The 12,078-nt window shown below is 46.8% G+C and overlaps 1 protein-coding gene across 7 annotated transcripts in view; it reads left to right on the forward strand.

The window, feature by feature from the left end:
* The window catches only part of DGKG (diacylglycerol kinase gamma), a 198,401-nt gene that overhangs the window by 132,069 nt on the left and 54,254 nt on the right, over positions 1-12,078 (forward strand). For all 7 annotated transcript variants that reach the window (XM_072752511.1, XM_072752509.1, XM_026007323.2 and 4 more), the window contains one exon: positions 4,848-4,938. In XM_072752511.1, the coding sequence (XP_072608612.1) occupies positions 4,848-4,938 (91 nt within the window). The remainder of the gene's footprint in view (positions 1-4,847; positions 4,939-12,078) is intronic.

Below are 12,078 nucleotides of genomic sequence, written 5' to 3' on the forward strand. Positions count from 1 at the left end.
ATAAAGGCTAGTGGCTTTTTTTTTTTTCTGATTAGCCACATAAGTGACCTTCTTCATTATGAAAAGAGTACTTTGATTACTGACAGGGCATCAGCAACATTCAATCAACAAACTTAATGTGTAGGGGATAAGGGCCTTCTGTGGACCAAGACCTATCTGTAGATGATTTCACGTGTCTCCTAAGCTGGTTTGTTTTCCAGCTTTCCCTGTTCTTTGTCCCTGTGTTGGGACACTGCCCCTGCCCCATTTCTGGGTGACCTGAGAGAAGGCCAAGTGCAGGGTGTCCTGGAAGCATCTGGCTTTAACAGGGACCATTCTGGTCTCCCTGACTCTCTGAGAGACTGGGTAGATTCAAAACCAGGAGGTTCCTGTGACAAATCCAATTCCAACTCCTCTTGAACTCCCCTGGTCACTGGGAGCTGGGAGGGCCTGACACTCTGCATCAGACAGTATCTCCTAGGACGCAAGGTAACCTGACACCCCAGGTCCTTGAATATATCCACTTAACAGCCTGGAGAAGGAGAACCACAACTCACAGTCTAGTGAGCACAGTAGGAACACAACAGCACCACACCACAGAGCACGCTAAGATCATAGCAGCCTCCCGGTGGCAGAGCAGCAAAGCCTACACAGGGTTGGGCACCACTCTGCACTCACTGGCTTTGCAAACTTAGACAAGTTACTTATCCTCCCCAAGTCTCAGTTTCCTTATTTGTAGCAACAGTATCTACCTCGTAGGGTTCTTCTGAGACTTGAAAGAGAGAGCGTATGTAAAATGTTTCACGGCCATGGCTATAGGCCACAGAAATAGAACGTATTCACTTCTAACTAAAACGTCCCTGAGTTAGAAGAAGAAGTAAAAGCTCTTAAATGTTGGCTGCATAGTCTTCTGTGGGTCAAAGGTCAAATGTTAGTGTCTTGGTGAAGCTCTTAAAAGTGTGTAAGCTCTGTGGGGCCAGAGACTCTTACTCATCACCACCTCCAAGCCCTACACGGTGCCTGGCCCATAGGACGGCTTAGCAGATGTTCTATGGACAGATGCATGGATGCATGGACAGATAGGCCCCAACCCCAAAGTTCTATCCTTCAGTTACAAGGAGGACCACCACTAGAGAATTGATTTCCTGTGTCCCTCTCTCAGCGAATGGCGCCTGCCATTCTCATGCTACAACGAAACCTTGGGTGTTACCGCGATGACTCTTTCTTATTTGTTCCTCACAACCAACCAGCTCATCAGTTCCACCTCCTAAATTTTAGCTTGTGAATGGATTCTCTTCTCTGTAACTCTACTGTCACTACCTTCATTCGAGCCCCTCCCAGTTTGTTCTGGATTTCTACACCACCTCCAAACTACTCTCTAGGCCTCCAGTCTGTACCCACTCTCCACACTTGGGACAGAGTGATTTTTAAAAAGCACAGATTTTATCAGGTCATTACTATCACCCCAACCCCTTACCTTCAGGTAAGGATGGTCATGATACACTATAGACTTAAAGATAAAACCCAAACACCTAAGTGTAACATTCCCAGCCTTTACAATCGTGCTCCTGTCTGCGTCTCCAGCCTTACCTGCCTGATCACCAGCCCACCCACCTTGAATTCAGGACACTGCAGCAAGTTTATGCTCTCTCTTGCCCTGTGCCATTGCCTGGGCTTCTTTATCTGCCTGAAATGCTCCACTTTCTCTGTTCCCTTTCACGCTCTTCAGAACTCAACCTTGACATTCCCCACCCCTCACCCCCCAGGTTGCTTTCTCTGATTGCCCCTGGCCTCACTAAGAATTGGATATCCCTTCTCCTAGGTATCCGCAGTGCTTAGGGCTTAGCTCACAACTCTATGATCTTTTTCCTTGTCCATCCTTCCTCATGTGGTACTGTGTTTTGTTCTTCAGTTATACCTAGCACACTCCCATCTAGTTCCGGCACAATTAATTCCTTGAACTGAAATGCTTTGTCTCACACCAAACATATACTTTCTCAGAAGCATATTCCTAATCAACATCACGTCTTTGGACAATTGTGTGACCAGTCAAGATAATTAGCCAAGGACTAGGGTGCAGTAATGATCTGGAAAAAGCTATTAGAACAAACATGTGGGGAACATATGTTTCTAACCACAAGTCAAGACACATGATTCAACAAATAGGATCACATATTTTCCTATAGTAGAAACTTTTCACATTTAATGTCTATAGCCACCCAACCTGATCTGTCATTTTTGCCCTATGTCATCCAAATATGTCAACTCAAGACATTGAAATAATAACCAATATTTAAGTAGCTAACATTCTTGGTGAGCTGGCTTTGCAGCAAGCCTTATGTAAAGTGCTTTGCAAACGCCACGTTTAATCTTCTCACCCTTTGAAGCAGGTCTTTGTATCAACTCCATTTTACAGATGAGGAAACTAAGGCTTAACACTTGCCAAAGATTACACAGGCAGCAACTTACCAGCAATGGATGAGTAGTCTGTTTGAGCCTCTCTGTCATTCTGTTGCACTGACCTAACCATGACCTCTTAACCTTATTAGATTATCAGAAGAGCCACTTCTGGACAAAAATAGCAGGTGGCTTCCGGAAATTTTTATTAAAACTCTAAATCTCCTGGCAATAACTTTCAAGTCATGATTCAGACCAGAAGTGATATTTGAAAATGGAATCACAATGCAGGTCTCTTGGCTATAGAGATGCTTTCGCTGCCAAAGAGGAATGCTCAACCTTGACATTTATGACGGTCTGTGTTTTTCCTGTCCCTGGGTCTTTTGCCATCATTGTCTATGGAGAGGCATTGACCCTCATTTTATCCTCCCTAAGGAATCCTCTCTGTCAGGTTTAATCAGTCCATTCTGTTCCTTGGTTGTCACTTCATTGGTATCTAGAGGAATGTTTCTTAAAGTCACGACACCTGACCACCTGCGAAATGATCCCCTGGGCACTCCTGCCTCTTCCTGGGCCCTATCCCAAAATTATCGCAGACTCTCTACAGATCGAAGCCCAGGAAGGAAGATTTTAATCACATTCTCCAGGCAGTTCTTATGAATACTAATGTTTCAGAACCATACTTGTGGTCTCCACATCCTCACGGCACCAGGTGTGATCCCTGGACCAGCATCCGCAACTTGTTAAAAAACACAGAATTCTCAGGCCCCAGTCCTGAATGGCTGAATCAGAACCCGTATTTTAATGAAGTCCCCAGGTGATCGTATTCCCATTACTGTGCCTACAGAGAACCAGTGATCTAAAACAGTGTTTCCCAATATTTTTCACTTCAGGGCAGGTGTAGAAAACAAAAGCACTTTTTTGGCATACAGATGAGAGTCCCCACTATGACAGCAGGGCTCAGCCTGCCCCAGGCCCCAACCTGGCTACCCCAAAGACTGAGGGGATGGACATTCCAGGCATGCCCTGTTGGAGCACACTAGTTGAGAAGCACCGGTCTGCTTAAAAGTATACCCGGTTCTGCTAATTTTCTTCATTAGGTATAACTCTTAAATTATAAATCCTAAATCTTACTGTTCTTATTTTCCTCATTATTTATTATTTCTTTTCATACATACACAAAGTCAAAAAGGCGACTTTCCAGTCAAGTAGGTCTTAGAAACCATCATGCGATGGATGAACAGTCTCATCATCTTCACATTCCAGGCAGACTCTTTGAGAAATGCAGAGATAAAAGTTGCCTTTTGTTCTGAAGACTCATCTAATATGGCCCAAGGACTACTAGAAAGAAATAAGAGCCCTCTTCCCTCCAAAGAATGCTTTGTTCCTTCTAGTCCATGAATCTGAGGATGGAGGATCAGCAGTGCACAAGTTGGCTTCCCCTCTCCTGAAGAATGTGCCAAGAAAAATGTGATTTTGTTTAATCCTTCCTTAGCAAAATCTGCCAGCTTATAAACTGGACAGGTGTCCCTTCTCTTAGCCAGCCCCTCATAATGGGACAACAGTTGGGATGGAAGGAATGGGATACCATCAGACACACTTCTTGGTGAGACCATCTGATCAAAGTGACCAAGTGTCAGGAGACACCATCTGACTTTGCAAAGCCCCCAGCTACAGTGGGAGTCCCTTTCTTTTCCTCCCACTAAAGAAAATGTTGAAAACTTCTAAAGCTCAAAGTGGTGAGCTCTTACTTTGAAGCAAATGACCAGGCCTCCCCCTAAATGAAGTATTGCCATGACCTAAGCCAAATGCAATCAAAGAAGGGGTGTGTGGTGGGGGGAGCCTCTTGCTACCAAATAACTCACTTTTTTCTTCTCTTTCTACCTTGTCTGGCAAATCTGTCTCTCATTCTCTCCACTCTGCGTCCCTCAGGCAGAGCATAGAGCGGCACGTGTTTTGGCTGGTTTAGTGTGGAACTCTCTCTTCTCTGCCCCGAGACGATCTGTATCTCAAGTCTCAAAAGTCTGTCTCTTCTTCCCTTTGTACCCCAGCGATACCCAAGAGAGGCCTGTAGCTGAAGTTCCTGGGCACTGAAAGTTCCTTTCAGTAGAAAGGACCACGATAGAGATGATGTCACTTGCCACCTCTGGTTGATTTTCATAGGACTCTTCCCTTGATCCAGATACAGGGGCCAGTGCACCTTTCCCCCCTGCTCTGTGTAGGAAGTTCAGAGCAGGTGGAGGTTCAGCCAAGTAGCCATGATGTCTAAGAAATGAATGGGTTTTTCTCTAAGTTCGTAGCCAGAACAGCCGGTGAAAAATTTCTACAGGTGATCGTCTGATTAAGAAGTGCTGAAAATATAGGAATGCAGGATGCTAAGGGCTCGGGCCTCACAGCCCCACTGGCATAGCTATTTTGCACGACCATTTCAAATACAGAATATTGAGTCAGCTCTCTGCTTCATTGTGCAGGATGAAAAATAAACTGTGGTATTTTGAATTTGGCACCTCGGAGACCTTTGCAGCTACCTGCAAGAAGCTCCATGACCACATAGAGTTGGAGGTAAGTCCCCAGGAGAGAATAAGCCTTCCCAGACCTTGGTTCTGCTCCTGGACTGTCACACACACCCTCAGGACATGTCTGCTGGGTCCTTAAGAGGGGATCCAGAGTGGAGTCCGTTGGTTGTATCTCCATCCTGTTCCCAGACACCTCCGCAACCTCACTTTGATGGGGCTCCAGCCACTGGACCTGCCTTTCTTGGCGCATCCGGGGAGTCCTTGGAGCTCTGGGCCTCGAGGTCCATTCCAGTCCTCAGCCCTGTCCCCACCACGACATTGCAATTCCCCCTTTCCTGAAAGGCAAAGACTTAGTTGGCGCCAGCGCAGGGAGACCGGCTGTTGTTGGGGAGAGGCAGCGTCTCAGGGCTGGTAAAGGTCTGGGAGCTGACGGCCAAGAGGCAGATACCCCCCAGCTCACTCCACCTCTGCTGTCAAAGCTGCTCCAGGAGCCCACTCATAGGTACCCAGGGTCAGCTTTGTGGGTGTGCAACCTATACGGTTGCTCAGAGGGTCCTCGGGTTCCTGCTTGAAATTCTTGGTAGATTTTAACAAAGGGCCCTGCCTTTTCATCTTGAACTGGGCCCCTCCAATTATGTAGCCGATCCCGTTGGCACACTTGTGTTTTCCTAACTCTTCCGGCACTTGTAGCAGCCTGCCTCACACAGTTTGCTGGACGCTTCCTTCCCCTGGTTGATAAGCTGCCCTCTTCCTACCGCTCACCCCACTCCTGCCGGGTTCCCCCCAGAAGTCTCTTTGGCGCTCTGAGAAGCCGTCCTTGGTCTCTGGCCACCGGAGAGCCCTGCTGTCTATGCACCCCAGCCTGCCTCTGCTCTGCGGAGGCCTCAGGCCGCTGGTTCCCTTGCCCATACTTCTCAGCTACCACACCACCTTCCCGTGGGACTCAGGCCTGTAGCCTCGTTTTCACTTGAGAAAAACAAGTGAAAGAGGCAGCCAAAGAGTTCAGCCAAGATGGGCTCCCCCTGGCCCACCAGCTTTGTCCCTAAGCCCACATTAGCAGTCAAGTGGGGCCTGGGCACCCCTTTGAGGAGGAACATTTGGCCTGAAGCAGTGTGGGAAAGCCCCGCCATCCCCTGTCGAAGGCAGCCTGTGTGCACAGGGAGTTTTCACAAACAAAACACAAAGCCAGAGATTCTGTGCTTCCATTTGACTCATCTGCCTGCCTCTCCCCTTTGGTTGCTGGGTTACCAACCCCAGGGTGGGAGGAGCCAGTCAGGGCTAATCCCTGGAACTTTTGCCCAGCTCTGTCTGAGGGTAGGAAGGCCCAGGAGCCAGGGCTGTGTGTTCCCGGGTGGGACCAGCTACACCTGGGAGAGGCCGGGGAGCTGGCCCACCTCTCTCTCTCCCTCTCTCTCTTTCTCTCTCATCTCCTGCCTGGGAGCTGCAGTGAAGGCGGAGGGGGCTGAGCTTGGAAGCTGAACCAGGCCAGCAGAGATGTGTGTGCATTTTTCCTGTTGGCATGATCGTCTGGTGGGGTCTCTTTAAATATACCCCAAGTGAGGGACAGCCCTGGCCTATCCACTGCCAGCTGCAGGCGCACAGCAACTGCTTGTTCTCCTTGCAGCTGGCCTTGAAACTGCGCCCAGAATAGAGCAGCTCGGCTCCCCTGCGCCTGCCTCTGCAGCTCGCCCTCCCAACGGTTCCCTTTGGGTCTAGGACACAGGGCTCTTCCTCAACCCCAGAGGGGGCTAGTAGCTTCCTTGCATAAGACGCTGGGGACCTCTGTAGGGGGTGGGATTGTTCAAATTGAGGGTTGTAGGGGGCTTTAGGGAGCATTTCCTGTTTTCTTTATCTACCCATAATGAGTCTTTTTAGTACTTATTCATGAGGGTAGGGGGGTCATGTGCAGGCGGTTTCTAACAGCCTGCGGGATTGGAGCAGGCACCATTTTTGCATCCAGAGAGCAGTGAGTGGGTGGTCCGGTGCCTTGTGATCCAGAGAGGCAGATGGGGGTGAGGCATGGGAGGGACAGGGATTAGGAGGCCGCAGAGCACCACCGGTAGATGTGAGAGCATTAGGAGCCTCTAGAGAGCAGAGAGCAGTAGGAGAAGCTGGTGAAGGGAGCTACTAAAGGTGGCCGCTACACAAAACAGCCCAGGCCTTTGAGGACCAGCACACTCATCAGTTCGAGGTCAGTGACCCCGAGAATAACCCCATACAGGTATTTCTAGTACACATATCCTTTCCAAAGCCCTACCTCAGCTGATTGGGCAGTTACACAGTAATCCTGTGAGTGTGTTGGCCAGGTAGTGTTATCCCCATTTCCTGGAAAAGGAAGCTGAGACATAGTTTAGAAGGGTAAATGGAAGAGAAAAGTACAAAGGTGAGGAAAAAGTCAGGTGTGGTGACTGCCTACCATCATGTGTCCTCATATGACACAAGAATCCAGTGAGGCAAGTATCTTCACATTTTTTACGGAAACTGAGGCTCAGATGCATTAAGTAACTAGACCAAGATTCTCTCACTGGAAACTGCTAAGAGAGAAGATTTTGGTCTCCTGGAATGAGGTTAGCTTAGAACTCAACAGAGATTTACCTTGAAAGTGCTAGGAACTCTGAATTCTTTAGCAAGGATGCAGTTCCTTCCTGCTTTATTGAATGAGGGCCCCTGTGGTTCCCTCTCAGTGAAGGCAGCTAGGGGGGTCTGCTGAGAAATGTGTTAAAAGAACAGAAGACACTATTCCCCTAAAGGGCTCCTTTGGGAAAGGAATGGGTTCATGCCGGACCACAGGAAAGTGGTAGTTATGTCTTTAAAAGTTTACAAAAGGCTTTCCCGTGCAGCAGTTCATGTTGTTTTGATCCTCGGAACATCCAGGGCAGTTACTCACATCCTTACTTTATGGGTGAGGAAGCTGAGGTCGAGGGGTTCAGCAACTTGAGAAAGAGCACAAAGGTTAGAGGTTGAGGGGAACAGATAGCAAAGTCTGAATAGTTGCTGTGTGCGTCATGCTGGTGAAACTCTTGAGTGGTAAGATTAAAAGCTAACCTGAGATCATCCAGGGAAGCTCTCCATTAAAAGTCTCTCATAGGAAACACAGTCTATTTCTGAGGCCAGTGGCTTGTTGAGAAGAACCAGGAGACCTGGTCACTTGTCTGAGAGCTTACAGCCCCACTGACACGTACAACAGCTGGTTAATATAGCATCTTCACTTAACTAGTGCTAAGGAAATTGGATCCAGGGGTCCTGGGGAGCCACATGAGCCAGATCACTCTAGATGCTCTTTTGAGCTGCTCAGAGAGACTCAGGCAGGGGAGAAGGTAATTCTAGATCTCCTGCTCACCTGCAGAGACTCTGTGAGGGCAGGCACCATAAAAGGTGCCTGACCCAGGAACACAGGACCAGCAGGTGAGCCCTGTTCTGCAGTTAGGTCAAGTCTCGTGCTGAACAGGGTGTCTGGGCCTCAGTATTCTCATCCAAAAAATAGAAGGAAAAAAATTAAGTTAAATTAATTAAAATTTTCATATTTGGTTTTTGAAAAACTAGCAAAGGAGCCAAGTGCCTTGCAGAAGCTGCAAAGCAGCCCCAAGTGGCAGGTGTCACAATCAGCTTCCCAGAGCTGGCAAGGAGCTCCCCTGAAGTCTACAGCCTATGAATGGTCAGGCCAGGCTTCGAATCCAGATTTGCCCCCAAGCCCCAGAGTTTCGGGACAGTACTGGCACTTCAGTTTAGAATCTAGATTCTCAACTAGGTATGGGGCATATGTAATCTTTTATTCACATGCTTGTATTTAACATTTCAGATAGCATTAAAAGTAGGCATGAGATTTTTATGTTTATCCAAAAGAAAGCATAAAATAACATTGCACGTGCTCACTCTGGATGCTTCCTTCCCAGTAACACAGAGGAAAGCCTACGAAAGCTAGTGTTGTTCTGAAAAATGGGTGCTCCGTAAATTATGGTTGACGCTAATTAAGAAGCTAGCAATGTCACCCACATAACTCTCATCATCCTTGGTCTAAGGCTTCTCGCAGGATCTCTTTGTCTCTGACTTCCCTTCCAAAGCTACCATTAAGGTTCATTTTAATCTGATTTCACCTGAATAAACAGATAGGGGCTGGGGTGAGGGAGGGACACAGTGAGTCACCTCCCCCACCCCAGGCCCAGAATAGCTTTGGAAAGGTTCTTAGACGTGATCATAGTTAGGTGGAGCCAACCAGGCAGGCTTCGACTAGAGCACTGTATTTTACATACTGTGGAAATTTTTCATTTTACTGGCTAAAAATAAGAACTTCCAAAATTCCTTGATATTTTATCTACTTTAAAACAATGTTCACAAGGGGAGGCTAGTTGGCTCCACTAATATGAATTTCTGCATGGGGGAAAGTGAATCCAAATTTGGAAGCTGCTCAAAAAAATCTGTTATCCTGTATATTTTGGGAATCTGCACATCGGTTTTCCCCTCCCCCTCTCCCCATTTAATTGAGGAATTTTTTAAAAATACAACAAAGTCTCAAGAACAATATATCAAATACTCCTATTTCCCTCTAACTAAGAAATGATATTTGTCAATATTTGCTTTATTCCCTTCAAGTATTTCTTTTTATAGATTTCATTTATTTATTCATGAGCCACCCAGGCATCCCTATCTGTACTATTTTCTTCCTTTGATTAAAAAAAATACTTAAGGGATGCCTGAGTGGTTCAGTGGTTGAGCATCTGCCTTTGGCTCAGGTTGTGATCCCAGGTCCAGGGATCGAGTTCCACATCGGGCTCCCCACAGGGAGCCTGCTTCTCTCTCTGCCTATGTCTCTGCCTCTCTATGTCTCTCATGAATAAATAAATGAAATCTTTAAAAAAAAAAGAGAGAGAGAGAGAGTATAGATAGAACTGAGTTGCCCCACAATCCTTTTGTGCCCTGCAACCTGCCTTTTTCACTCACCATGATGTTCTCGGGGTCTCTCCATGCTGATGCTAATAGAGCTAGTTCAGGACTTCATCACTCTTTGGTCTCCCCTACATTCAGCCCCATGGTGGTCAGGAGACACAGAAGTGGGAACTTCAGCCACTGCCATGGAAATGCAAGTGGTGGCCATTTCACAGAACAGTTTAGCAATATACGCTGAACTGAAAATGCGTTTGTAGATCCTATGACCCAGTAGATTCTTTGCGACTCAGACCTAGAGAATTTCTCGAGTGCAGGCTCACAAGAAGGGACGCACGGAGGTGCAGTGCAGCATTTTGTTATTACAACAAAATGGAACCAACCCAACCGACTGTGTTATTCTAACACTTTAAGAAGACAGTGTGAGTGGAAGTACTAAATGCCACCGAATTCAACATTTTAAAATGGTTAATTCTGTTATGTGAATTTCATCTCAGTTTTTAAAAATTTACTTTTACAAAAGGGAGTGTGCCGGACACAGTGCTGGGGACCGTTGATCTTCCTTCCTCAAGATATGGGCCTTGTCTATGAGAATCCTAAATTCTTAAACTAACATTTAGCACAGCCATGTGCATGTAAAGACGTTAATAAATAATGCATCAGATTATTTTAAGATTTGGGCGGATACCTTTAGCTACTTCAATCCAATCAAGTGCTGCTATTTTTTTCAAAAGAGAGAAATTGAGGACTTTACGGCTTAAGTAGCCTGGCCAAGTTCACCCAGCCAGAATAAGGCATTCTCTTGTTCTGCCTCAGTATAACCACCTGCAGTAGTGCACGCCCTTAAATGGAAGGGGAAGAAATCTTCAAGTCCCGTGGCCTCTTCAGACCCTCAGACCTTCTCAGCTTGGGCAGGTACAGCCTTTCAGAGCTTGGAGTAATGAAGATGGGAACTGGCCAAACACTTAGCCCATCAACCCAGCCGCAAATCCAAGGAACATGGAATGAAAACAGCCTCCTGGGAAAGGGAGAGGTGAGAAGAGCATTCATAGGGGTTTTCAGTTCCTGGAAAATAAAAAGGTGGCAACCTGATTATGCATTAAAGCCTAGAGTCCAGGGAAGGCAGGAATGGGCCTTAGAGAGACATCCTCTTCTGATCTATTCCCTTCCCCCGTCAAGGCCAGTGGTTCCATCACTGGAGCACCATCGTCATGATGAGACCCCCCGCACCAAAGCAGCTCTGGCCAGGTCACAATCCTCCCTGCCCATGGCCCAGCGCTCCCTGCTGGGCTCCCACCTCAGTTTCCTTCTCGCTCCCTCCTACTATGCAGGCTACTCATTTCCTGATTATAACAGTACCCCCAATTCATTGTAGAACACTTTAAACTATAGAGGGGCAGAGAGGAAAAGGAACCCATGATCTCAGCACTGCTCTAACACAGGCCTTATTTCAACCCCATAAAAAAAGACTATTAGCCCCTGTGTCTTTAAAATCACGTCTCTAGGAGGACCTCTGTGATTCTTCAATTTCTTGTAACTTTACCCATTTTTCACCACAGCTCCATCCTCCCTCTTTACCTCTTTCAGCCACGTACTGGCTACACGTTTCCTCCACTGATCCTTAAAATCTTCCAGCCAAATAAAGAGAAACGGTTTCTGTCGATTTTCTCTTACAAAATGCCACTGTCTGCTTGCAGTTTCAGCCACATAACTTTTTCCCTCTCTTATATGACCCTTCTTTTTTTACTTCCCACAAATGTGAACCCTGTATTCCACTTCAAGCCTCCATTCATCCATATGCTTTTATTTTCTCCTTCTTTTCCATTTCCTTTGTTCTTTTTGAATTGCTTTGATTTTCTTTGTCTGCAGACTCCTGGCTATCCATACTTTGTGTCTTCCAAGGACCTTGGAATAACTTTTAAGGATGAATTCTCACGTGCACATTGTCACAAAGCAGCAGGGAGATACATGGTGCAGAGGCTAGATGAGGCTGTAGGCGGTCTCAGATGACCCAGGTTGGGGTCATGTGACAGCATGTCCGGCTAGGAAGCACCCCCCACAACGGGTTCCTGGAAGATCCCCCCACAACGGGTTCCTGGAAGATCACTAAGCTAACCTCTGCCCCGGTGAGTTTAACTTTTCTGCCCCCAAGGTCCCTTAGTGAAAGAATAACTTCCCTAAGCACTGTCTACCAAACAAATACATCATCCTAAGTAATGATAAACTGTGAGGTTCTAGCAGTGGGAAGTGTATCATTTCTCTTAGACTTTTTAGAGTATTGAAAAGAATTCATCATCTTCATTTC

This window comes from Vulpes vulpes, chromosome 3, assembly GCF_048418805.1.
Source record: "Vulpes vulpes isolate BD-2025 chromosome 3, VulVul3, whole genome shotgun sequence".
Lineage (NCBI taxonomy): Eukaryota > Metazoa > Chordata > Mammalia > Carnivora > Canidae > Vulpes > Vulpes vulpes.